Source organism: Ranitomeya variabilis, chromosome 3, assembly GCF_051348905.1.
Source record: "Ranitomeya variabilis isolate aRanVar5 chromosome 3, aRanVar5.hap1, whole genome shotgun sequence".
NCBI classification, from domain to species: domain Eukaryota; kingdom Metazoa; phylum Chordata; class Amphibia; order Anura; family Dendrobatidae; genus Ranitomeya; species Ranitomeya variabilis.
The window spans coordinates 237,717,950-237,745,541 of record NC_135234.1 but is presented as its reverse complement, the minus strand read 5'-3'; the positions used below and the strand labels follow the sequence as shown (position 1 = coordinate 237,745,541).

At 50.2% G+C, this 27,592-nt stretch overlaps 1 protein-coding gene across 1 annotated transcript; it reads left to right on the top strand.

The window, feature by feature from the left end:
* Positions 1-57: 57 nt before the first annotated feature.
* Positions 58-17,205, top strand: MED20 (mediator complex subunit 20). The gene is made up of 4 exons (XM_077295305.1): positions 58-206; positions 289-443; positions 10,161-10,414; positions 15,506-17,205. The coding sequence occupies exons 1-4, from the start codon at positions 193-195 to the stop codon at positions 15,722-15,724; spliced, it is 642 nt and encodes a 213-aa protein (XP_077151420.1). The 5' UTR covers positions 58-192; the 3' UTR covers positions 15,725-17,205.
* Positions 17,206-27,592: the final 10,387 nt, after the last annotated feature.

The window sequence follows — 27,592 nt, the reverse complement described above, 5'->3', positions numbered from 1 at the left end:
CCTCTGCTTTGTTTTAGTCAGGATAAACCACGGAAACATGGCGTCCAGTGACCGGAAATACCAGGAAGTTGGTCCCTCAAGCGCGTGTGCATCATTTCATGGCGACGAGTCGTCTATAGACACGTGACTACAGACGTCATGCTTAGCGCGTACAGACAGGAGCCCATACACTGTAGCATGTGCTGATAAATCATGGGGGTGACATGGTGAGGAAAGGCGCTGTAGTCGGACAGTGAGGCCGTGTTCTGTGTTGCCGGATCTGATAATGCTGCTTCTGTTCCCGTTTAGTGTCGCACAGGTTCCATTAGCAGAAGGGAAGAGTGTCCAGCAGACTGTGGAAATCCTCACCCGCAAGCTGGAGCAACTGGGAGCGGAGAAGCAAGGGACGTTCTTCGTGGACTGTGAGACGTACCACACCGCAGGGACCGCTGTGGGGAGCACAGGTATAGTGGGCTGTGTGTCCCCGGCCATGCACCTAACCTACCACACAGACACCGCGACCAGTGCGCGCCCCCGGCCACGCTGAGCCTGTCACACAGACACCGCGACCAGTGCGCGCCCCCGGCCATGCTGAGCCTGTCACACAGACACCGCGACCAGTGCGCGCCCCCGGCCATGCTGAGCCTGTCACACAGACACCGCGACCAGTGCGCGCCCCCGGCCATGCTGAGCCTGTCACACAGACACCGCGACCAGTGCGCGCCCCCGGCCATGCTGAGCCTGTCACACAGACACCGCGACCAGTGCGCGCCCCCGGCCATGCTGAGCCTGTCACACAGACACCGCGACCAGTGCGCGCCCCCGGCCATGCTGAGCCTGTCACACAGACACCGCGACCAGTGCGCGCCCCCGGCCATGCTGAGCCTGTCACACAGACACCGCGACCAGTGCGCGCCCCCGGCCATGCTGAGCCTGTCACACAGACACCGCGACCAGTGCGCGCCCCCGGCCATGCTGAGCCTGTCACACAGACACCGCGACCAGTGCGCGCCCCCGGCCATGCTGAGCCTGTCACACAGACACCGCGACCAGTGCGCGCCCCCGGCCATGCTGAGCCTGTCACACAGACACCGCGACCAGTGCGCGCCCCCGGCCATGCTGAGCCTGTCACACAGACACCGCGACCAGTGCGCGCCCCCGGCCATGCTGAGCCTGTCACACAGACACCGCGACCAGTGCGCGCCCCCGGCCATGCTGAGCCTGTCACACAGACACCGCGACCAGTGCGCGCCCCCGGCCATGCTGAGCCTGTCACACAGACACCGCGACCAGTGCGCGCCCCCGGCCATGCTGAGCCTGTCACACAGACACCGCGACCAGTGCGCGCCCCCGGCCATGCTGAGCCTGTCACACAGACACCGCGACCAGTGCGCGCCCCCGGCCATGCTGAGCCTGTCACACAGACACCGCGACCAGTGCGCGCCCCCGGCCATGCTGAGCCTGTCACACAGACACCGCGACCAGTGCGCGCCCCCGGCCATGCTGAGCCTGTCACACAGACACCGCGACCAGTGCGCGCCCCCGGCCATGCTGAGCCTGTCACACAGACACCGCGACCAGTGCGCGCCCCCGGCCATGCTGAGCCTGTCACACAGACACCGCGACCAGTGCGCGCCCCCGGCCATGCTGAGCCTGTCACACAGACACCGCGACCAGTGCGCGCCCCCGGCCATGCTGAGCCTGTCACACAGACACCGCGACCAGTGCGCGCCCCCGGCCATGCTGAGCCTGTCACACAGACACCGCGACCAGTGCGCGCCCCCGGCCATGCTGAGCCTGTCACACAGACACCGCGACCAGTGCGCGCCCCCGGCCATGCTGAGCCTGTCACACAGACACCGCGACCAGTGCGCGCCCCCGGCCATGCTGAGCCTGTCACACAGACACCGCGACCAGTGCGCGCCCCCGGCCATGCTGAGCCTGTCACACAGACACCGCGACCAGTGCGCGCCCCCGGCCATGCTGAGCCTGTCACACAGACACCGCGACCAGTGCGCGCCCCCGGCCATGCTGAGCCTGTCACACAGACACCGCGACCAGTGCGCGCCCCCGGCCATGCTGAGCCTGTCACACAGACACCGCGACCAGTGCGCGCCCCCGGCCATGCTGAGCCTGTCACACAGACACCGCGACCAGTGCGCGCCCCCGGCCATGCTGAGCCTGTCACACAGACACCGCGACCAGTGCGCGCCCCCGGCCATGCTGAGCCTGTCACACAGACACCGCGACCAGTGCGCGCCCCCGGCCATGCTGAGCCTGTCACACAGACACCGCGACCAGTGCGCGCCCCCGGCCATGCTGAGCCTGTCACACAGACACCGCGACCAGTGCGCGCCCCCGGCCATGCTGAGCCTGTCACACAGACACCGCGACCAGTGCGCGCCCCCGGCCATGCTGAGCCTGTCACACAGACACCGCGACCAGTGCGCGCCCCCGGCCATGCTGAGCCTGTCACACAGACACCGCGACCAGTGCGCGCCCCCGGCCATGCTGAGCCTGTCACACAGACACCGCGACCAGTGCGCGCCCCCGGCCATGCTGAGCCTGTCACACAGACACCGCGACCAGTGCGCGCCCCCGGCCATGCTGAGCCTGTCACACAGACACCGCGACCAGTGCGCGCCCCCGGCCATGCTGAGCCTGTCACACAGACACCGCGACCAGTGCGCGCCCCCGGCCATGCTGAGCCTGTCACACAGACACCGCGACCAGTGCGCGCCCCCGGCCATGCTGAGCCTGTCACACAGACACCGCGACCAGTGCGCGCCCCCGGCCATGCTGAGCCTGTCACACAGACACCGCGACCAGTGCGCGCCCCCGGCCATGCTGAGCCTGTCACACAGACACCGCGACCAGTGCGCGCCCCCGGCCATGCTGAGCCTGTCACACAGACACCGCGACCAGTGCGCGCCCCCGGCCATGCTGAGCCTGTCACACAGACACCGCGACCAGTGCGCGCCCCCGGCCATGCTGAGCCTGTCACACAGACACCGCGACCAGTGCGCGCCCCCGGCCATGCTGAGCCTGTCACACAGACACCGCGACCAGTGCGCGCCCCCGGCCATGCTGAGCCTGTCACACAGACACCGCGACCAGTGCGCGCCCCCGGCCATGCTGAGCCTGTCACACAGACACCGCGACCAGTGCGCGCCCCCGGCCATGCTGAGCCTGTCACACAGACACCGCGACCAGTGCGCGCCCCCGGCCATGCTGAGCCTGTCACACAGACACCGCGACCAGTGCGCGCCCCCGGCCATGCTGAGCCTGTCACACAGACACCGCGACCAGTGCGCGCCCCCGGCCATGCTGAGCCTGTCACACAGACACCGCGACCAGTGCGCGCCCCCGGCCATGCTGAGCCTGTCACACAGACACCGCGACCAGTGCGCGCCCCCGGCCATGCTGAGCCTGTCACACAGACACCGCGACCAGTGCGCGCCCCCGGCCATGCTGAGCCTGTCACACAGACACCGCGACCAGTGCGCGCCCCCGGCCATGCTGAGCCTGTCACACAGACACCGCGACCAGTGCGCGCCCCCGGCCATGCTGAGCCTGTCACACAGACACCGCGACCAGTGCGCGCCCCCGGCCATGCTGAGCCTGTCACACAGACACCGCGACCAGTGCGCGCCCCCGGCCATGCTGAGCCTGTCACACAGACACCGCGACCAGTGCGCGCCCCCGGCCATGCTGAGCCTGTCACACAGACACCGCGACCAGTGCGCGCCCCCGGCCATGCTGAGCCTGTCACACAGACACCGCGACCAGTGCGCGCCCCCGGCCATGCTGAGCCTGTCACACAGACACCGCGACCAGTGCGCGCCCCCGGCCATGCTGAGCCTGTCACACAGACACCGCGACCAGTGCGCGCCCCCGGCCATGCTGAGCCTGTCACACAGACACCGCGACCAGTGCGCGCCCCCGGCCATGCTGAGCCTGTCACACAGACACCGCGACCAGTGCGCGCCCCCGGCCATGCTGAGCCTGTCACACAGACACCGCGACCAGTGCGCGCCCCCGGCCATGCTGAGCCTGTCACACAGACACCGCGACCAGTGCGCGCCCCCGGCCATGCTGAGCCTGTCACACAGACACCGCGACCAGTGCGCGCCCCCGGCCATGCTGAGCCTGTCACACAGACACCGCGACCAGTGCGCGCCCCCGGCCATGCTGAGCCTGTCACACAGACACCGCGACCAGTGCGCGCCCCCGGCCATGCTGAGCCTGTCACACAGACACCGCGACCAGTGCGCGCCCCCGGCCATGCTGAGCCTGTCACACAGACACCGCGACCAGTGCGCGCCCCCGGCCATGCTGAGCCTGTCACACAGACACCGCGACCAGTGCGCGCCCCCGGCCATGCTGAGCCTGTCACACAGACACCGCGACCAGTGCGCGCCCCCGGCCATGCTGAGCCTGTCACACAGACACCGCGACCAGTGCGCGCCCCCGGCCATGCTGAGCCTGTCACACAGACACCGCGACCAGTGCGCGCCCCCGGCCATGCTGAGCCTGTCACACAGACACCGCGACCAGTGCGCGCCCCCGGCCATGCTGAGCCTGTCACACAGACACCGCGACCAGTGCGCGCCCCCGGCCATGCTGAGCCTGTCACACAGACACCGCGACCAGTGCGCGCCCCCGGCCATGCTGAGCCTGTCACACAGACACCGCGACCAGTGCGCGCCCCCGGCCATGCTGAGCCTGTCACACAGACACCGCGACCAGTGCGCGCCCCCGGCCATGCTGAGCCTGTCACACAGACACCGCGACCAGTGCGCGCCCCCGGCCATGCTGAGCCTGTCACACAGACACCGCGACCAGTGCGCGCCCCCGGCCATGCTGAGCCTGTCACACAGACACCGCGACCAGTGCGCGCCCCCGGCCATGCTGAGCCTGTCACACAGACACCGCGACCAGTGCGCGCCCCCGGCCATGCTGAGCCTGTCACACAGACACCGCGACCAGTGCGCGCCCCCGGCCATGCTGAGCCTGTCACACAGACACCGCGACCAGTGCGCGCCCCCGGCCATGCTGAGCCTGTCACACAGACACCGCGACCAGTGCGCGCCCCCGGCCATGCTGAGCCTGTCACACAGACACCGCGACCAGTGCGCGCCCCCGGCCATGCTGAGCCTGTCACACAGACACCGCGACCAGTGCGCGCCCCCGGCCATGCTGAGCCTGTCACACAGACACCGCGACCAGTGCGCGCCCCCGGCCATGCTGAGCCTGTCACACAGACACCGCGACCAGTGCGCGCCCCCGGCCATGCTGAGCCTGTCACACAGACACCGCGACCAGTGCGCGCCCCCGGCCATGCTGAGCCTGTCACACAGACACCGCGACCAGTGCGCGCCCCCGGCCATGCTGAGCCTGTCACACAGACACCGCGACCAGTGCGCGCCCCCGGCCATGCTGAGCCTGTCACACAGACACCGCGACCAGTGCGCGCCCCCGGCCATGCTGAGCCTGTCACACAGACACCGCGACCAGTGCGCGCCCCCGGCCATGCTGAGCCTGTCACACAGACACCGCGACCAGTGCGCGCCCCCGGCCATGCTGAGCCTGTCACACAGACACCGCGACCAGTGCGCGCCCCCGGCCATGCTGAGCCTGTCACACAGACACCGCGACCAGTGCGCGCCCCCGGCCATGCTGAGCCTGTCACACAGACACCGCGACCAGTGCGCGCCCCCGGCCATGCTGAGCCTGTCACACAGACACCGCGACCAGTGCGCGCCCCCGGCCATGCTGAGCCTGTCACACAGACACCGCGACCAGTGCGCGCCCCCGGCCATGCTGAGCCTGTCACACAGACACCGCGACCAGTGCGCGCCCCCGGCCATGCTGAGCCTGTCACACAGACACCGCGACCAGTGCGCGCCCCCGGCCATGCTGAGCCTGTCACACAGACACCGCGACCAGTGCGCGCCCCCGGCCATGCTGAGCCTGTCACACAGACACCGCGACCAGTGCGCGCCCCCGGCCATGCTGAGCCTGTCACACAGACACCGCGACCAGTGCGCGCCCCCGGCCATGCTGAGCCTGTCACACAGACACCGCGACCAGTGCGCGCCCCCGGCCATGCTGAGCCTGTCACACAGACACCGCGACCAGTGCGCGCCCCCGGCCATGCTGAGCCTGTCACACAGACACCGCGACCAGTGCGCGCCCCCGGCCATGCTGAGCCTGTCACACAGACACCGCGACCAGTGCGCGCCCCCGGCCATGCTGAGCCTGTCACACAGACACCGCGACCAGTGCGCGCCCCCGGCCATGCTGAGCCTGTCACACAGACACCGCGACCAGTGCGCGCCCCCGGCCATGCTGAGCCTGTCACACAGACACCGCGACCAGTGCGCGCCCCCGGCCATGCTGAGCCTGTCACACAGACACCGCGACCAGTGCGCGCCCCCGGCCATGCTGAGCCTGTCACACAGACACCGCGACCAGTGCGCGCCCCCGGCCATGCTGAGCCTGTCACACAGACACCGCGACCAGTGCGCGCCCCCGGCCATGCTGAGCCTGTCACACAGACACCGCGACCAGTGCGCGCCCCCGGCCATGCTGACCCTGTCACACAGACACCATGACCAGTGTGCGCCCCTGGCCACGCACCTAACCTGCCACACGGAAACCACACAGACCATGACCAGTGTGTGCCCCCGGCCATGCTGAGCCTGTCACACAGACACCACGACCAGTGTGTGCCCCGGCCATGCTGAGCCTGTCACACAGACACCACGACCAGTGTGTGCCCCGGCCATGCTGAGCCTGTCACACGGACACCGCATTGGCCACAGACCACGACGAGTGTGTGAGTGGGCTGCACCTTCGCCATTGTATCTACAGCTGTAAAGCAGTTGCCACATAGCCCCGGCCTAAAGGTGGAGTAGAGGTGACTTGAATGCTACGTTTTTTTTTTTCTTTAAATGTGAAACTGCTTCCAAAAAGCTCAGATATACGCCTAGGCGGTTTTATTTTCTTTTATCCCTCCCATTGCCTTCTGTGATAAAGTATGGAGCGGCTTCATAGCAGAGATCCTATGAAGAATGGTCAAGCTGCTTCTTTTAACCACTTGATGTTTTTGAAGACCTGACCCTAAGAAAAAAATCACTCAAAAGCCTGAACGTATGAACAGCAATGTAATTTTCCCATAGAAAGGAATGGGAAGAGTCCAGCTTTTTCTGAGCAATTAAACAAAAATATTTAGTTTTTTTAGGTGTTAAAGGAAATTGGTCAGCTCGGAAAATACTACCTGCAGGTAAGTGGTTAATCTGCAGGTAAATATAAGGGTATGTGCACACGTTGCAGATTTGCCTTTGGAATTTTCTGCGCAGATTCTGCATCTCTTGGCAGAAAACGCAGGTAAAAATCTGCATGTATTTGATACATTTTTTATGCTGATTTTTCATGTGTTTTTTTTCATGTGAATTTGTATACATTTTTGCAAGCTAAATAAAGATCTATTAATTAACAAAAAAAAAATTGTAATGTCATTTCTTGTCCAACCTCTTCTTTTACATACTCCATTGAACAATGTTTACACACATAGATATATCGCTAGATAGATGATAGATCTATAGGTAGATATGGGATAGATAGATGATAGATCTATCATCTATCTATCCCATATCTATAGATATATCTATCTATAAATAAGCAAAAAAAAGATCAGAACCTCCTAATGTGAACACATGCAAGCTGCAAAAACGGCATAATATAGACAAAAAAGAACACAGCAGCACATGTGTATGAATCTGGGCCATTTGAAAACACAGAAAAGCATTAAAAAACATTCAAATTAGACTAAACTTCTCAAAACATTTTTCTAAACTTTTTTTTACTTACAGTAATAGATGAAAAATGAAGGTTCTTAGTGCACAAATTGGCCAATTCATGTGTGCTCATCAACCACGGCAAGGTGACCTCCCTCTGATAGGTCCCTGCTCTACTATATAAGCCTCTTCTGGGCCACCAGCCTATAACTATGGACAAACGTCACTACAGGGCTACAATGTATGGGCAGGTAGAGCTGATAATTTCTCCTGCAAGGCCAATGGGATGAGTGCAACATCAGACTGGAGGCAGCCAGCGTAATTAAATAAGCAAAAAAAAAAAGATCAGCACCTCCTAATGTGAACACGTGCAAGCTGCAAAAACTGCATAATATAGACCCATCGGAGGGAGGTCACCTTGCCGTGGTTGATGGTCAATTTGTGCATTAAGAACCTTTATTTTTTCATCTATTATTTTAAGTAAAAACACTTTTTAAAAAAAAAAAATTTTTGAGAAGTTTATTCTAAATTGAATGTTTTTCTCTTTTCACATGGCCTAGATTCATGCACATGTGCTGCTGTGTTCATCTATAGATAGATAATACCAAGCGATGTTTAGTAATAAAGTGGTACATAAATGGTTAAATAAAGACACACTCACTCTCACACACTCTCTGCGTTAGGCCGGGATCACACGTGCGAGAGTCGCACGAGTCTCGCACCTCAATACCCGGCACTGCCGCCGGCACTTGGACCGGAGCGTTCAGCTGCATAGACATGCATGCAGCCAAAACATTCCGGTCCCCTGTGCCGGCGGCAGTGCTCGGTCTCGAGGTGTGTGTTTCTCGCAAGTGTGATCCCGGCCTTAAATGCAATATCTGCTTAATTTAAAAAAAAAAATTGAAGAAAAAAATGGGAGCCATTCTCTGCACCAGAGAGGGAAAGCCAGAGACTGGGGGCCGGTATTTATAGCCTAAGGAGGGGTTAATACCCATGGATCTTTCAAGGCTATGAATCTCAGCCCGTAGCTGTATATTTAGCCTTTACTGGCTATCAAAATAGTGGGACCCCCCCCCCCAAAAAAAAGAACGACGTTGGGTCCCCCTATAATTAATAGCCAGAAAAAGCTATGCAGACGGCTGCAGGCTGATATTAATAACCTAGGAAGGGGCCATTGATATTGCCCCCCCTCCCCCTGGCTACAAACACCAACTGACAGCCGCCCCAGGGGCATTAGAGGGGATAAACCTGTTAAGAACTGCATATTGCTATGGGAGCTTTCTCTGCGATGGCATAGACTTGCTGGCAAGTGTTTCATATTGTATGTGCTTGCTGCTGGCACATAAGTCGAGTTACAGTGTTGTCGTAGACTTACATACTGATCACCTATCATGCAGATAATTCATCAGTAGGAAATTGAAGGGGGTCCCATACCTGCCCCAGCTGTGAACATTAAGTGCTCACTGCCGAGTACTGTGGTTTATCCCTTGTTCACTTGAGTGGGAAACAAATTTCAGAACTCTGCAGTGGCCATGAAACAATTTAGAGGTCTGCACCGTAGATTGCTTACATCCGGCAAAATCCTGGTATACCTTAACTTTTACAATGTGGCATTTAAATGATATTAAAGAGGATCTTTAGTTTGGGGTCATTGGAATACAGTACCCAGATGGGAGAATCACCAACAGCATCTGTCAGAAATGTAGGAACTATAGCACCAGCCGTTATTAAATTTGTGTCCAATGTAAAATAAAAACTGCATTTACAGCAGACTGGCGCCTCTTAAGGCTATGTGCACACGTCAGGATTTGTTGCAGAAAATTCCTGAGAAAAAACTGACATTTTCGGAAGAAATCTGCATGCGTTTTTGCCGTGGTTTTGACGCGTTTTTGGTGCCTTTTTTTCCGGACATTTCCCAGTGCATTTTATAGTGGGAAATCCGCAAAAAACCCGCAAAATTAATGCTGCGTTTTTTACCGCGATGCGTTTTTTTCGCGGAAAAAAACGCATCATGTACACAAACACATGTGGAATTCATTCTAAATGATGGGATGCATATTGTATGCTTTTTTTTTTTGCGGTTTTATAGCGTTTTTATCGCGAAAAAACGCGAAAAATCAGCATCGTGTGCACACAGCCTTATGGCAATGTTTGCTACCGTTTACGTGAGTACTTCAGCTTCTCAGCAGCCGCTTCACGTTGATAGATCTGTGCTCAGCAACTCCATTCAACGTGTTCACATCCAGCGGCCACTAGAGCTGTTTTCAGCAGAGGGGTGGGGGTGTCGGACAACTTACAATCTCGTATTGATGACCTATCCAAAGCCTTCTAATATTGTTAGTAACTGCTATTTTCTTCCTGTGTATTGATATGATCTAGGTCAGTCTGGGAAACTTCTTTACATCATGCACTGCTCAGAACACCCTCTCAGCACCTTTGCTCTGTTCGAGAACGGTCCCTGCTTAGTCGCCGACCAGAACCTGGATGTACTGATGATAAAACTAAAAGGCTTCTTCCAAAATGCAAAGGCCAACAAGATAGAGACACGTGGCACTCGTTACCAGTATTGTGATTTCCTTATCAAGATCGGTACAGTCACTATGGGACAGAGCGGTCGAGGGATATCTGTGGAGGTACCTTCTTTTTCTTTACAACCAAAAAAACTTGCAATGTAGTAGCACGCACTTAACGTGGCACAGAAAAGATGCTAGATAGTATTTAAAGGGGTTGTTGCAGGTCACTTAGAAGTTATCATTCATTGATGGGACAAGAGATAAGTAATTGATCACTGGAGACCCCCACCAATTTTGGGACCTGGGCCTAATCTGAATGGAGTGAACGTCAAGCATGTGGTCATCATAGTTACACGGGTCCATCAAATTCAATCTTTCTCAATTAATTATGCATTAGATATAACCCACAGTGTCGTTTGTCCTGAGATAAGCATCCAGACAATCTGCCGTTATTATCTCTTGCAGTGGTCTCTAAGCCAGTGATAGTGGAGCACCGAACTCTCCTTTCTTCGGCAGTTTTAGGCTATGTTTTTGATGCTTTTTTTTTTTCCAAGGGCAACACCTGCTCTCTTGGCAGTAAAGAATCAAAGTAAAATAGCAGGTTTTGCTGAGTGTTTGCTGTGTTTTTGGTGAGTTTTTTTGTTGTGTTTTTGTCAGGGTACATTTGTCTCTTGTGCATACAATGATAAACTGATTCAATTTCCTCAGGTTTGGTACCAAAAGCGCAGCAAAACCCGATACCTTTTGTTTTTTGCATTTACTCATTGCTTTCAATGGGTGAAAAACGCTGAAGGTGACTGGCTCCATTCTGGAAAAACGCAGCTCTTTGACAAACAGGGAAAAACCAAGCTGTGTACATGAGGTTCCTGAAAACTCATAGTCTTTGCTGGTACTGTGAAACGCAGCTGAAAATTTGCATTAAAACAATACTCTGCAAAAAGCAACATGTGAACATAGCCTTATAGAGAGTGAATAGATCAGAGGGGTCATATTCTCGACCTTCTTTTGATCGGTGAGGTGTCCTAGGGAGTTTAGTGATAGAGCATAACTTAGGAACTTGGAACAACTATATATATATATATATATATATATATATATTTGTCTAAGGGGTACTTCCGTCTTTCTGTCGGCAACTTCCATAACGGAAATCTCGCGTCGCTGATTGGTCTCGCCAGCTGCCTGTCATGGCTGCCGCAACCAATCAGCGACGGGCACAGTCCGATTAGCCCCTCCCTACTCCCCTGCAGTCAGTGCCCGGCGCCCGCTCCATACTCCCCTCTGGTCACCGCTCACACAGGGTTAATGCCAGCGGTAACGGACCGTGTTATGCCGCGGGTAACGCACTCCGTTACCGCTGCTATTAACCCTGTGTGTCCCTAACTTTTTACTATTGATGCTGCCTATGCAGCATCCATAGTAAAAAGATCTAATGTTAAAAATAATAAAAAAACAAAAAACCTGCTATTCTCCCCTTCCGTCCGACGATGCGCTCACGCCTTCCGCCATCTTCCGTTCCCAGAGATGCATTGCGAAATTACCCAGAAGACTTAGCGGTCTCGCGAGACCGCTAAGTTATCTGGGTAATTTCGCAATGCATCCTGGGAATGGAAGATGGCGGCAGCCGCGCGCGCATTGCCAGAGCTTCGCTGGATCCCGGCGGGTGAGTATATAACTATTTTTTATTTTAATTATTTTTTTTTTGAACAGGGATATGGTGCCCACACTGCTGTATACTATGTGGGCTGTTATATATCGCGAGGCTGCTATATACTACATGGGCAGTGTTATATACTGCGTGGGCAGTGCTATATATTACGTGGCCAGTGTTATATACTGCGTGGGCTGTGCTACATATTACGTGGGCTGTGTTATATACTACGTGGGCTGTGTTATATACTACGTGGGCTGTGTTATATACTACGTGGGCTGTTACATATTGCGTGGCTGCTATATACTACATGGGCAGTGTTATATACGGCGTGGCCTGTGCTATATACTACGTCGCCTGTGTTATATACTGCGTGGCTGCTATATACTGCGTGGGTTGTGCTATATACTGCGTCGCCTGTGTTAGATACTGCGTCGCCTGTGTTAGATACTGCGTCGCCTGTGTTAGATACTGCGTCGCCTGTGTTAGATACTGCGTCGCCTGTGTTAGATACTGCGTCGCCTGTGTTAGATACTGCGTCGCCTGTGTTAGATACTGCATCGCCTGTGTTAGATACTGCGTCGCCTGTGTTAGATACTGCGTCGCCTGTGTTAGATACTGCGTCGCCTGTGTTAGATACTGCGTCGCCTGTGTTAGATACTGCGTCGCCTGTGTTAGATACTGCGTCGCCTGTGTTAGATACTGCGTCGCCTGTGTTACATACTGCGTCGCCTGTGTTAGATACTGCGTCGCCTGTGTTAGATACTGCGTCGCCTGTGTTAGATACTGCGTCGCCTGTGTTAGATACTGCGTCGCCTGTGTTAGATACTGCGTCGCCTGTGTTAGATACTGCGTCGCCTGTGTTAGATACTGCGTCGCCTGTGTTAGATACTGCGTCGCCTGTGTTAGATACTGTGTGGCCTGTATTAACGCATCGGGTATTCTACAATATGTATGTATGTATATAGCAGCCACATAGTATATAGCACAGGCCATGTAGTATTTGTCTGCTATATACTACATGGCTCCTATATACTACGTGGCCTGTGCTATATACTATGTGGCTGCTATATATATATATATACATACATACATACATACATACATACATACATACATACATACATACATACATACATACATACATACATACATACATATTCTAGAATACCCGATGCGTTAGAATCGGGCAGTGGTGGATACGCCAGGGCATGTGCCCCGGGCGCAGCCGACGGGGGCGCCAGCGGGCCGCCTGATGATGCGGCGGTCCAAGGAGGCTCCTCGTCGAGTCAGGGCCAGGGAGCGGGGGCTGTCTAACTATACTCACCTACTCCTGGCACGGTCCCTGCAGGTGCCTGGTGCCTCAGCTTCTTCCTGTACTGAGCGGTCACATGGTACCGCTCTTTACAGTAATGAATATGCGGCTCCACCTCCCATAGGGGTGGAGCCGCATATTCATTACTGTAATGAGCGGTAATGGTGACCGCACAGTACAGGAAGAAGCAGCAGCGCCGGGGCAGCAGGGTCCGCGCCAGGAGCAGGTGAGTATAACGGGGAGCGCAGCGCTGCGTGATATTCACCTGCTCCTCGTTCCAGCCGCCGCTCCATCTTCTGCAGTGACGCTGAGATCAGAGGGTGCGGTGACGTAGTTAGTGCGTGCCCTCTGCCTGAAAAACAGTGCAGAGGAGGCGGAAGATGGAGCGGCGGCTGGAACGAGGAGCAGGTGAATATTGAAAGTGTCGGGGGCCTGAGCGACGGAGAGGTGAGTATGTGATTTTTTTATTTTTTTTTTATCACAGCAACAGCAAATGGGGCAAATATCTGTATGGAGTATCTTATGGGGCCATAATGTTTGTGCAGCACTATATGGGGCAAGTGTCTGTATGGGGCCATAACGTTTCTGCAGCACTATATGGGGCAAATATCTTTATGGAGCATCTTATGAGGCCATAATCAACCTTTCTGCAGCACTATATTGGGCAAATGTGTCTATGGAGCATCTTATGGGGCCATTATTAACCTTTATGCAGGATTTATGATGATCCTATCAGTGTTGAACCAGGGTAAAATAGTCGAAGTAGGCTTACCACTATAATGCAAAATGGGCACCTGAAGCAATTACATGGGTAAGCCTTTGCTGCCACACTTTAGGTGGCCAGTTTCCATTACAGAAAGATTTATTAACCCCTTAAGAACCAGCTATACGCTTTTTACGGCGGCAGTTAATGGTACTTATTCCTCAGTGCCGCTTTTTAACAGTCCGAGATTATCCAAGACATACCTATGAACTACAGATGTTCAAAGTGATTGCCATTGGTGACATCACAGATCTCTAATCCAGTTCTGTCCAGATGGGTGCTGCCATATTTGAGGATATGGACTCCACTGTTTGGGCTCATTCACCTGGCCATATTTACAGACCAATATAATTCAATTGGGGCATTCAGATGAGCAATTTTATTTTTTCATTTTTCACTGATTAAATCTGTTTGTGAACTAAATCTGTGTATAGGTCTGCTTCTTCTGTAAATCGTATGAGACCCATGGTCCTGTAAATGATTAATAGCCACCGCTGTAAAGAAAACAAACAAAAAAACGGATTGCATATGGATGACAAGTGAGAAAAAAATTGTCCCACTTTTCTGGATGAGACTGACATATTTTTATTTATTTTCCTTTTTGACTCTTGTGTGAACCTTTCCTTTTAGTGATGCGTTGTCTCGGATCATTCAGATCCTGTGGCTGGGGAGAATACACTGAATCTTTGACACCTGTCCATCAGTGTCCTCCAATTAATATTCACCAAATTTATTTGTGAAATTTGCTTACTGTTGTTCTTGCAAATGCCATCACGCAAAAGCATTTCTTGCTTCAATGTCGCTATCTTATACTATGTAAGTATATCAAATTTGGCTGTTCGAAAATGAAAGCTGTACTGTGATTGCCGGCTGTGGACAACTAAACCAGTGTTGCGTTGATTTCCAATCGCTGGCCATTTACCACTGATGCTAGTTTAGATAAAATAAAAAAAAATTACACACACACACACACACACACACACACACACACACACACACACACACACACACACACACACACACACACACACCCATTTATTATAATATATTTATTAATGTATATGCGAAATTAACACAATGATCTGGCTTTTCATTACAGATGTGGCAGAGCCAAATGTGTGGTGGTGTTTTTTTTTTTTTTTTTTACTTTTAAACTGGTTCTCTTCCTGGGAAGTATGCTTATGCATGCTGATGTGGACATTTTAATTTGCTTCAGGATGTGACTATACGTCCTTTTTGTTGTAAGGGGTTAAAGAGACCATTTCACAGTTTTCTAATTTGCACAAATCTGATATATCAAGGTAAAGGAAAGAAGGCTAAAGCATATGGTTCCCTGTGATTTTCACAGTATACTGTAGAACTGCAAAAAAAAGTTAAAGTAAAATAACTTACTGAATTTACTTCTAGTAAACTTTTAACTTTGTAGAAAAAATCTTTTACTGCTATACATAATGCAAAACTAATTTTCTCAATTTTCTTCCTAAGGTGGACTACTGCCCTTGTGCTGTGCCAGGGGACTGCTGGAATCTAATGGTGGAGTTCATGCAGAGTTTTATGGGCAGCCACGCACCCACTGTTCCCCCAGTTTTCAGCTCCAAACATGACACGCTGTATACACCTGCAGACACCATGGTGCAGTACATGGAGCTGCTTAACAAGATTCGCAAGCACCAGCAGGGCACAGTGACTGGGATGAGATTATGAGAGGGGAAAGGTCGGACTTTACTCCCTTCCCAACATGGAGCGTGTGTGTCAGAGGATATTTAGTACATTGGAAAGAAGCTAGGACCATGGATATTCACTCCAGCTGGAAGAATGGCTTATTTAAGATGTACTTATGTACTTGCACAATTCATCACTTACCTTCTAAGAATTGCTAGAAAAGAGTCAGGTAATATTAGTGAAGGTGTACAGGACATCTTGTTGGCATAATTGTAGATCAGTGCAACAATAGATAAAGTTAGAAATACCATGATAAAAGATAATATTTCATACATGTTATCTAGGGTCTTACATCAACGGAACCTGTCAGCAGGCTTTTAGATCCCAAGCTAACATCATCTATGTGAGGTCCCTGTAGTGTTGAGGATATCCATGACATTTTGTTTTATAAGTCCATATCACCATTTTATAGAAATTCAACTGTTAATTTTTATGCAAATGATGCTTGTCCCTTCACTTACAGCTCTTTGGCCTCTCCCTTTTTTAAAAAAAGAAAATAATGTCCAGCTTCACCGAGTCCGTAAAAAAGAGTTTTCTTTATTCACAAACTTTTAAACATGGAGGATACAGACTTCAGCACGAACCACATGGGTAAGAAATCTCAACGCGTTTCTGGAGACTAAGCTCCCTTAATCATGACATGGTATGTCATGATTAAGGGAGCTTAGTCTCCAGAAACGCGTTGAGATTTCTTACCCATGTGGTTTGTGCTGAAGTCTGTATCCTCCATGTTTAAAAGTTTGTGAATAAAGAAAACTCTTTTTTACGGACTCGGTGAAGCTGGACATTATTTTCTTTTTTTGGACTTTATACGCCTGGACACAGCGGGTCCGTGCTCCCGAGGTTTGGTTCTTGCATCACGGGTGAGCTGGATTATATTCCTTCTCTCCCTTTTTTCCCTTCCGCCTGCTGTCTGTGAATAACAAGTCATGTTTCTCTGTGACCTCCTCCTCCGCTCAAGGTCTCGCTCTAGCAACATCGTTCCCGAAGGCAGACATTCCTGCAGTGTCATAAGAGCCTTACTGTGCATGTGTTGCCCCCAAGAATGATGGTGCTTTTACTTCACCACGCCCGGTCTCTGCTCAGATTACCGAAGCTGACCGGGACTGGTGAAAAAGCTGAAAATTTTATTTCCAGGTGATTTATGCCTTAATTGTGTAGAAAGTACCTTGATGAATTGGGTCATAAACTATTGATAAGATGTAAACAGGTACTTGACATGCTAACCCAGGCTGAAATAAGGTTGTGTTCACAACAAAATTAGGCGTAAAATAAAAGCTCTAACCCAGGGAATTTGAGCCAAAGGTCCTATTTTTCTGGCATTCATTTGTCAAGCTTAAGACTGCATGATGATTTGCTGAATTATCTACATTTGTTTTTGTTTTGTTTTATTCAAAATGTATGCAATGTTGCCTGTTTTACCTATTCTACTCTTACAGGTAAAATAAAGTAGCGGGTCAATACGTCCTGCACAGGTATAACTAATTTAGTTACATTTTTGCAATACTATATTCTTAATGAAAAGATATAGATGAGTAGGATATTATAAAAGGCCAAACAAAGGCGCTATCCTAGTAAGATAACTGTTCCTCAAGTCATAGGCATTCTCTCGATCTTCATGGGTATACATACACTATGCATCTGCAAACATTATATACATGAATTCTGCTATTACTGTATACAATATGAGGTTTTTACAGGACATGTTGATCAACGAGTGTTTGTCCATCTTCCAGTGACAATGCAACCTTCTTACAATGGGACCTTATAGTAAAGTCTAACGCCCCCACCCCCCCATGGCTGTGCGTAGGCTTCAAAATCAACTGGAGAAGACAGCATTGCAGACCTTGGGCAATCTAGCAGTTAATTTGCTGAGGTGACCTGGAGAAATTCCCCCCATGCTTCCAGAAGCCCCCCCACCACAAGTTGGTTTGGCTTGATGGGCACTTTTTGCGTACCATACGGTCAAGCTGCTCCCACAAGAGCTCAATGTGGTTGAGATCTGGTGACTGCGCTGGCCACTCCATTACAGATAGAATACCAGCTGCCTGCTTCTTCCCTAAATAGTTCTTGCATAATTTGGAGGTGTGCTTTGGGTCATTGTCCTGTTGTAGGAAGAAGTTGGATCCAATCAAGCGCTGTCCACAGGGTATGGCATGGCTTGCAAAATAGTGATGGCCGTCCTTATTCAAAATCCCTTTTACCTTGTACAAATCTCCCACTTTACCAGCACCAAAGCAAACCCAAACCATCACATTACCTCCACCATGTCTGACAGATGGCGTCAGTCACTCTTCCAGCATCTTTTCTGTTGTTCTGCGTCTCACAAATGTTCTTCTGTGTGATCCAAACACCTCAAACTTGGATTCGTCTGTCCATAACACTTTTTTCCAGTCTTCCTCTGTCCAATGTCTGTGTTCTTTTGCTCATATTAAACTTTTCCTTTTATTAGTCAGTCTCAGATATGGCTTTTTCTTTGCCACTCTGCCCTGAAGGCCAGCATCCCGGAGTCGCCTCTTCACTGTAGACGTGGACACTGGCGTTTTGCATGTACTATTTAATGAAGCTGCCAGTTGAGGACCTGTGAGGCATTGATTTCTCAAACTACTGACTCTAATGTACTTGTCTTGTTGCTCAGTTATGCAGCGGGGCCTCCCACTTCTCTTTCTACTCTGGTTAGAGCCTGTTTGTGCTCTCCTCTGGAGGGAGTAGTACACACCGTTGTAGGAAATCTTCAGGTTCTTGTCAATTTCTCTCATGGAATAGCATTCATTTCTAAGAACAAGAATAGACTGTCGAGTTTCACATGAAAGTTTTTTTTTTTGTTTTTTTTCTGGCCATTTTGAGAGTTTTATGCTCCAGATTCTCAACTAACTCGAAGGAAGGTCAGATTTTTAGGTTTTCTAATCAGCCAAACTGTTTTCAGCTGTGCTAACATACTTGCACAAGGGTTTTCAAGGGTATTCTAACCATCCATTAGCCTTCTTACACAGTTATGAAACACAAAGTACCATAAAAACACTGGTGGTTGTTGGAAATGGGCCTCTATACACCTATGAAGCTATTGCATTACAAACCAGATGTTTGCAGCTAGAATAGTCATTTACCACGTTAACAATGTATAGAGTGTATTTCTGAATCATTTAATGTTCGCTTCATTGGAAAAAAAACTGTGCTTTTCTTTCAAAAATAAGGACATTTCTAAGTGACCCTAAATTTTGGCACGGTAGTGTATATTTTGTACATTGTATACATTTAGGTATCTCCAAGGTTCACGTAACCTATTTACTCTTATGTTCTGTTTTTAATTAGCATAAAGCATAGCTGGATCCTCATCTTTTCCAGTTACCTTGTGGGTTATGGAACAAAGTACCGCTTCACAGAACCATATAATACCTGTACCGGAAAAAAATGGCTACCGGTGTCATCCATTTTTTTGTTTTCAGCATGGCTTAAGAAAGATCAATGCACATGCTATATACAGTCAGTGCAAACACACAGACATGTGTATCACCATAGAATTATAATGAGGACATGCTGCATCTGTAAAAAAGACACATGCAACACATATAGCTAACATGGCCATGTGAAGAGGGACTAAGAGAGGTGAGTTTTTAGTATAGTGTCCTACCTCCAGAAGGTCACTTTGTCGTTGGCAGATGGGCTCACACAGTTCAATCAAAAATGTGCTTTAAAGGAAACCTGATACCTGCTGCCTTTTGGCTTGGCAAGCATGTAGCAGGACACAGGCTCTATCATTCCAGCCAAGCTCGTTTTTCTACGAAACTCTGCTCCATTTCCAAGAAACCATACATTTAAAAGCCATTGACTTCAGAGACTACCCCAAAATGTCAGCTTTTCCCTGCCTTCCACCCAGGGTCCATATTTGGCATTTCTTGCGGCCCTAGGCACTTTAAGTGGTCACACCCCTTACTGATAAGTCAAACTATGAGTATGTGCACACAACATGTATTAAAGGCAGAGATCTGCTATGTGACCTGCCTGGAAAAAAAAAAAAAAACGCTAAAAAGAATGAACATCTGTACTTGCTGGACATATGTTCAGTCTTTTGAACCAACTTTGAAGGACGCCTTGACATAGCAGTTGGGCTCACGTATATTGGCCAATCTATGCGCCAAGTTTGTTCTTTTTTACTGTAACTTTTTTATAGCAACTTAGCAGATTAATATTTCATATACATTATAGAGCATTTTTTCCATTTTTCTATGGCAATAATGCAGTTTCAATGAGTAATCTTTCTTAGCATGATACTATCTTTATAGTTTTTCAGTGGGGTTTTTTTGGTTGACACCTGTTCCCACTAGCTTGGATGTGCTGGTCCTTTTTTTCCTCTATTTGTTATCTGACATTAGGCAGCCTGGTGCACACACTAATTTGACCATGACTGGCCAACAATGCAACAGACTGAGACAGTATCAGTGGGAGTTTGTCATAGTCACATTTAGTTGTGTAGGCAGTCACATCCGGACAATTATGTCATGTACAGTTGTACACGGCTGTTTCATGCACAGCGCTATATTAGGCAGGTCGACCACTGCATCTGGCAATTGCTGTCTTGCATTTCAGTTTCCCTCCAGAACCCAATGCATCCAAAAATCAGCAAGTTTATCAGCGTCTCCTTTCCTGAAACAAAATCTTGACTTTTACTTCTACATGCTGTACTGATAGTATCCCACACAGTACACTTGAAAAAGATCCCACAACTGCTCAATATGTGGCATTAAGTATTGGAAAAAATAAAGCTTTTTTGTGAAAATGCATGACATATTTTGCTTTAAAAAAAAAAAAAAATGTAACCAAAAAGAAGTGAAAAAATAACTAGTGTCTATTCTCTTATCTAAATTAGAGATGTGCTGCCATCCAGAGGCCATTGTGAAAACTGCTATCACAAATTATCAACTCTCCCATTAAGCAACATGGATTTCCACCAATCATCCAGATATGTTTTCTGTAACTGTAGGTACACTTTTTAGAAAGAGAATTGAGTTCTATTGGTTGTTGATCTAGTCAGATCAGGGAGGACTTGAATTAGAAGATGCTCAGTGCACAGACCGTGATGTACAAACCAGTCATGGGTCTGCTGACCAACTCCACAATCTCGTAGGGGTACATGAGTGTTGTGAATTCTGCTTTTGGGCTCCCTCCGGTGGTTGTAGGTGGTAATGCTGTTGCCCCTGAGTTGCAGTCCTGGTCAGGTGTATCTGCTGATTGCAGTTCTGACTGGGGTATTTAGGCGTGCAGGATTCATTAGTCCTTGCCAGTTGTCCATGGTTGTTGGGAGGTTTTGGTCCTGGTTTGGTTCCTTCTGCCAAATCAGGCATCAAGATAAGTGTCTGGTTTTGTTTCTGTGGCACACATGCTGTGTGCTTAATAATTCTGTGCTATTCAGTGTTTTTTGTCCAGCTTAGATTGTGTCAGTATTTTCTCAGTCTTGTTGGATTCTCTGGAGTGGCAGATATACATTCCATGTCTTTAGTTAGATTGTGGAACTTTTTGTATTATCTGCTGTGGATATTTTTGGAAGGGTTTTAATACTGACCGCTTAGTATTCTGTCCTATCTTTCCCTATTTAGCTAGAGTGGCCTCTTTTGCTGAATCCTGTTTTCCAGTCCACCACCTGACAGCACCATTGGAGGACGTCCTTCTTATCCGCAGTGGGACAGGAACCACAAGTTAAAAGGACCCTCCCCACTCCACCCACCAGTGTTTTTCCTGTCCCACTGCGGATAGGAACTGCAAGACGTAGCCTCCGACGGTGCTGTGCAGATGGTGGGGATCGGGGGGCCCAGCCTTTCCCTTCCCCGCCGCAAGATATCTGCGGCTGATACCTGCGATGGGGGGTCCCTCAGCCTCCCCCAGTGTAGCGCTGCTCCTGGGGCCAAGGTCCGTTTCTCCTTGCTGGGGCTCTCGGCCCGGGCGCTGTCTGCTGCAGCGGCGGCTGTTCCCGCATGCGGCCGCAGCCGTTTCGGCGGGGGCTCTCTGTGCAGCAGCCGCTGCCGGCTCCAGGACACGCGGCCGCGTCACTTCCGGTCGGCGGCCGCGTCACTTCCGGTCGCGGCAAGCATCGGACCGGAGGACGCCAGCGGCAGCGCCGGCCTTCAGGAAGGCCTTTTCTCAGCATGGTCGACCGCGCGGGGCGCGGTAAGGAGGCAGGATCAACCAGGTAAAACCTATATAAGCATACAATGGGGGTCGTTGTTCCGCCGGCTATCCTGACAAAAGGGGCACACGGCTGTATTGTAATATTATCCTCATCATGGAGGACACTACCAGACCTGAGGGGACTGACCAGCTTCAGGGGCACGTGAGTAGGCTATGTAAAGCCATACCACAAAGCCCACCCCTCCCCCCCCCCCCCCGCTTCCCTACTTACGGTGCCACGTATGTCTATTTACCCTAGGCTGAGCCTCCCATCCCCACAACTGAAAGGAAAAAATCGGGGAAGAATAAATGCCCGATTTGTGCCACTAAGTTTCCAGAAAATTGGCGGAAACCATTGTGCAGATCGTGCACATCCAAAATTGTGGGTGATGAGCAGACGGCACTACTATCCAGCATGAGGACCATGATTCGACAGGAGGTTCAGGCTTCTATCTCAGGCTTGAATCTTCCCCAGACTCAGTCAGAACCACAGACTTCACGGAAGAGGCCAAGGGAGTCTAGCCCTTCTTCCGAGGGTGAGGTTTCGGAGGATTCTGACCAGGAAGAAAGAGACGGATCTGTGGGCAAAGGGAAGAGATATCTCTTCGCCGCAGCAGACACAGATGAACTTCTTTATGCTGTACGTAACACCATGCAGCTACAAGATACACCAGAGGAAACCTCGATCCAGGACGAGATGTTTGGCGGATTACATGCTCAGGTGACAAAAGTCTTCCCCGTCAACAACCACATCCGTTCCATGATCCTGGAAGAGTGGCAGGAAGCGGAGAAGAAGCTAGTGATTCCCAGGGACTTTAGACTTCGTCTGCCCTACAACCCTGAGGACATTAAAGTGTGGGATGAAGTTCCCAAGATCGATGTCCCACTAGCAAAGGTGGCGAAGAAGACCTCAATTCCATTTGAGGACTCTTCCGCGTTAAAGGATCCTATGGATCGTAAAGCGGATGGTTTGCTAAGGAGAACTTGGGAGTCCTCCGCGGCAATAATACGGGCCAATATAGCGGCAACTTCCGTAGCCCGGTCAATGCACTTATGGATTGACGACTTAGAGGATCACCTCAAAGCCAAGACTTCTAGAGAGGTTATCCTTAAATCATTGCCTTTGCTCAAACTCGCAACAGGCTTTATGGCGGACGCTTCTGCCGAATCTGTACGGTTTGCGGCTAGAAGCGAATCCCTGTCTAATGCGGCCAGAAGAGCCATATGGCTAAAGACCTGGTCGGGGGATCTCCAGTCAAAAAATAAATTGTGTGGAATCCCATTCTCAGGAAATAAAGTATTTGGGCCGATTCTAGACGATATTCTAGAAAAAGCCTCAGATAAAAAGAAGGGTTTTCCTGAGGAGAATACCAAAAAATATCAACCCTTTCGTAGGTCCCGACCTGGTCAGAGGACAAACTACAAGGGGAAAGGGAAGACTGGGAGGTGGTCTTATCCCAAGGGTGGAAAGGGTAGAGACTCCATCTTCCCTAGTGCAGGCACACCAAAGTCAAATAAATGACATAAAGGTGGGAGGTCGATTACAGAAATTTCTAGGGGGTTGGCAGAAGGTATCCCAGAATCCTTGGATTCTACAAGTAGTTGCACAGGGATACAAATTAGAGTTCTCCAGCAGTCCCCCAGAAAGATTTGTAGTGACCCGACCTTGCCCGCTCTCCGACTCCTCCATGTGGACAAACATTCAGGAGCTGTTAGAATTAGAAGCGATTGTGCCAGTTCCCATCTCAGAAAGAGGCAGAGGCCATTATTCCCATTTGTTTTCAATAAAGAAACCATCCGGAGACTCCCGGACGATTATAAATTTAAAACCATTAAACAAATGGGTCCGGTACAAAAGATTCCGGATGGAATCTATAAGATCCACGACGCCTCTAATAGACAAAGACATGGTAATGTGTACCCTAGACCTAAGCAACGCATACTATCATGTCCCGATACACCTCTCCTACCAAAAGTTCCTGAGGTTCGCCATAATGAACAGGGGGATTGTACATCACTTCCAGTTCAGATGTCTCCCCTTCGGGCTTGCTTCAGCGCCCAGAATCTTTACCAAGCTGATGTCGGAAGTTGTGGCCTATCTAAGGAATCAGAATGTGACCATAGTCCCATACCTGGACGACTTCCTGATAATGGCGAAATCACAGAAACTCCTCAAGATAGACTGCACGTTCACTCTTTCCATCCTACAGGAGCTGGGGTGGATCGTGAACTGGAAAAAGTCCTGCCTGGTCCCAAATTCCAGAATAAAATTTTTGGGAGTGATCTTAGATTCCAATCTAAGAACATCTTTTTTACCAGAAGACAGACAAGAGACCTTGGTCAGGCACATCCACCATTTCAGAAGAAGTACCCCCTCCATAAGAGAGGCAATGAGGATACTCGGTTTCATGACCGCATGCATACCCTGTGTGAGATGGAGCCAATTCCACTCGCGGAAGTTGCAAAGAGAAGTCCTAGGATCTTGGAACAGAAAACAAAGTTCCCTAGACAGGAAGATGCTTGTGTCTCCTTCGGTAAAGAAATCCCTAACCTGGTGGACCACACCAGCGAACCTGAGAGAGGGAGTTCCATGGATACTCGATCCCTGTGTTACGGTTACCACGGACGCCAGTCAATACGGATGGGGCGGTCATATAGGGAGAACATACTACCAGGGAGAATGGACTCCTCAAATTGCCGCAAGATCGTCGAATTTCAGAGAGCTGTACGCGATCTGGAAAGTGTTGTGCCAGGCCCAGTCATTGGTCCGAGACAAACACGTGAGAATACTGTCCGACAATGTCACAGCAGTGGCATTTCTGAGACACCAGGGAGGTCCGAGACATCCACCACTGCAACACTTAGCAGACCAGATTTTCAGGTGGGCAGAAAGATCTGTCAAATCCATCTCGGCAGTTCACCTGGAAGGTGCCAAGAATCAGGTTGCAGATTTCCTGAGCCGAAAGTCGGTACATCCCGGAGAATGGGAATTGAACCCGAAAAGGAGCTGGTTTTCTCTACTGTCCAGGATGTCAACAGAAGAACCAGTCTTTCTACCGAACAGGCAGGACCTTCTACTTCAGGGTCCAGTATTCCACAAGAATCCAGACTCTTTTCACCTATCTGCTTGGATCCTGAACGGCAAACCCTAAGATCTAGAGGCCTGTCAGAAGATGTCATTACCACACTCCAGGCAAGCAGAAAGCCGGTGACTTCGGCGATTTACAACAAGATCTGGAAGCGGTATTGTTCCTTTCTGGGAGAAGGTCATGTGGATACTTCAAAACCAGATATCCCCAAAATCCTCGATTTCCTGCAACTCGGATTTGACAAGGGCCTTCGGCCTAGCACTCTAAAAGTACAGATTGCAGCACTTAGTGTATTTTTTGATACATCACTAGCCTCCCATCCCTGGATAGCCAGATTTTCCAGGGCCACACAGAGAATGAGGCCACTTGTGAGGAAATCAACTCCTCCTTGGGACCTAAACTTGGTCCTTAACACTTTGTGTAAAACCCCTTACTTACTGTCAGAAGATATGGACATAGCCAATCTCTCCTTTAAAACCGCCTTCCTGATTGCCATCACATCGGCTAAAAGGCTAGGGGAGATGCAGGCTCTTTCTATCCAGAACCCATATCTTCAAATCTTTGACGACAGAATAGTCTTCAAACATAACCCAGCTTTCCTCCCCAAAGTAGTATCATCTACCAATATAAATCAGGAGATAATCCTTCCTTCTTTCTGCCAACACCCTAAAAACGCAAAAGAAGGGGTCTACCATAACCTTGACGTTAGGGAGACTGTTCTAAAATACCTGGGGGCGACAAAAAGCTGGAGACGGGACACTAACTTATTTATTCAATACGGTGGTCCAAATAGGGGTTGCAAGGCAGCAAAATCAACCATTGCTAGGTGGATTAAAAACATGATTAGCCTAGCATATACAAACCAAGGGAAAGATCCCCCGGACACTCTTAGGGCCCACTCAACACGAGCCATTTCTACATCATGGGCAGAGAAGGGGGGTGCCTCAGCTGAGCAAATCTGTAGGGCGGCGACTTGGACTAGTCTTTCTACCTTTGCTAGACACTATAAATTAGATGTCGTATCAGACCAATTAGCCTTTGGTAGAAAAGTCTTACATGCAGTAGTCCCACCCTAGTTAACATCCTTTGGTATTCTCCAATGGTGCTGTCAGGTGGTGGACTGGAAAACGGTAATTAGTTCTTACCGGTAATTGTATTTCCAGGAATCCACCTGACAGCACTACTAGTTCCCTCCCACTGCAAACTTTTACTACTGACTAATGTGATGTAACATTGGTGTGTAATTGTAAATAAACTCTCTTTTTTGCATCCATCCAGATGTGGTACTTAGAAAATCACTGGTGGGTGGAGTGGGGAGGGTCCTTTTAACTTGTGGTTCCTGTCCCACTGCGGATAAGAAGGACGTCCTCCAATGGTGCTGTCAGGTGGATTCCTGGAAATACAATTACCGGTAAGAACTAATTACCGTTTTCTGCCTGCGTGTGTCTTTCCTCTCCTACTCACAGTCAATATTCGTGGGGGGCTGCCTATCCTTTGGGGTTCTGCTCTGAGGCAAGGTAGTATCCCTATTTCCATCTATAGGGGTATTTAGTCCTCCGGCTGTGTCGAGGTGTCTAGGGTTTATTAGGCACACCCCACGGCTACTTCTAGTTGCGGTGTTAGTTCAGGTTTTGCGGTCAGTACAGTTTCCACCTACTCCAGAGAAAGTTCATGCGGCTCCAAAGTCACCGGATCATAACACATGAGGCTGTTGCATTCGAGTGAGGAGACCCTCAGTCGATCTGGAAATCACAATGAATACATAGACCTTGAAGTTTGAACCTATGAAGCCAGCCTTACTTTGAATAAGCCTCTGGTGAATAAAACTGTACATAGGGAACATCTGGTCTTGCAAAAGGGCAGATTCCTAGACTGTGTCAAGTAGAGGCTTCATCTTAATAAGAAAGCAGTCTAATGTCAATGTCATTTACTACTTTTTATAGCAATTAGTGACTATAGATGTTTATTGGGCAGTGCCCCTGGGTAGAATCCATGCAAACAATATTTTCTCAGTTTAGGTTAGGGATTATTACACAGATGCCTGTATGATGACCTAAGGCCATAAAACCTGTAAGCCTATCCACTGGCTAAATTCCATTACCAACTCAGAGACCACAACCATTTCTGGATTGGGAGGGAATGCTTTGTGAACTGTATCTATGTGAACCTCCTGCTCACATACTAAGCTACAATGATTGCGAGAAGACTTATAGACATAACATACCCTTGTCTATATTTTGGCTCGTTACTGGCTGCTCATCACATGATGGTATTGATAATTTGGTTAATTTGCTATGCCAGTTCTGAACGCCAGTGTAGCTTGCACTTGTGCGATACTGTACTTAATTTCTGAGCATTGGTGCGTGGCCACACAGTACTAAACTTAAAAGTGACTGCAGATTTCATTGTATTGGGGAAATGAAGCATAAATTGAAATGCTGTGGAATTCAAATCTGAAGTGCGGGTTAATTTCCTCTAGGCTGTCTGAAGTGTGTGGATAGGATTTTTAAAGATCTCATCCACTTAACTGGTACTATATTGGGGATGATTTTTCACATGAGTTGTACCCATGATGGTCAGTTTTGAAGGCCATTGAAAT

Coding starts and splice junctions, on each gene's coding strand:
- MED20 (XM_077295305.1), top strand. Junction 444..10,160: donor GACCGCTGTGGGGAGCACAG/GTATAGTGGGCT, acceptor GATATGATCTAG/GTCAGTCTGGGAAACTTCTT. Junction 10,415..15,505: donor GTCGAGGGATATCTGTGGAG/GTACCTTCTTTT, acceptor TTTCTTCCTAAG/GTGGACTACTGCCCTTGTGC.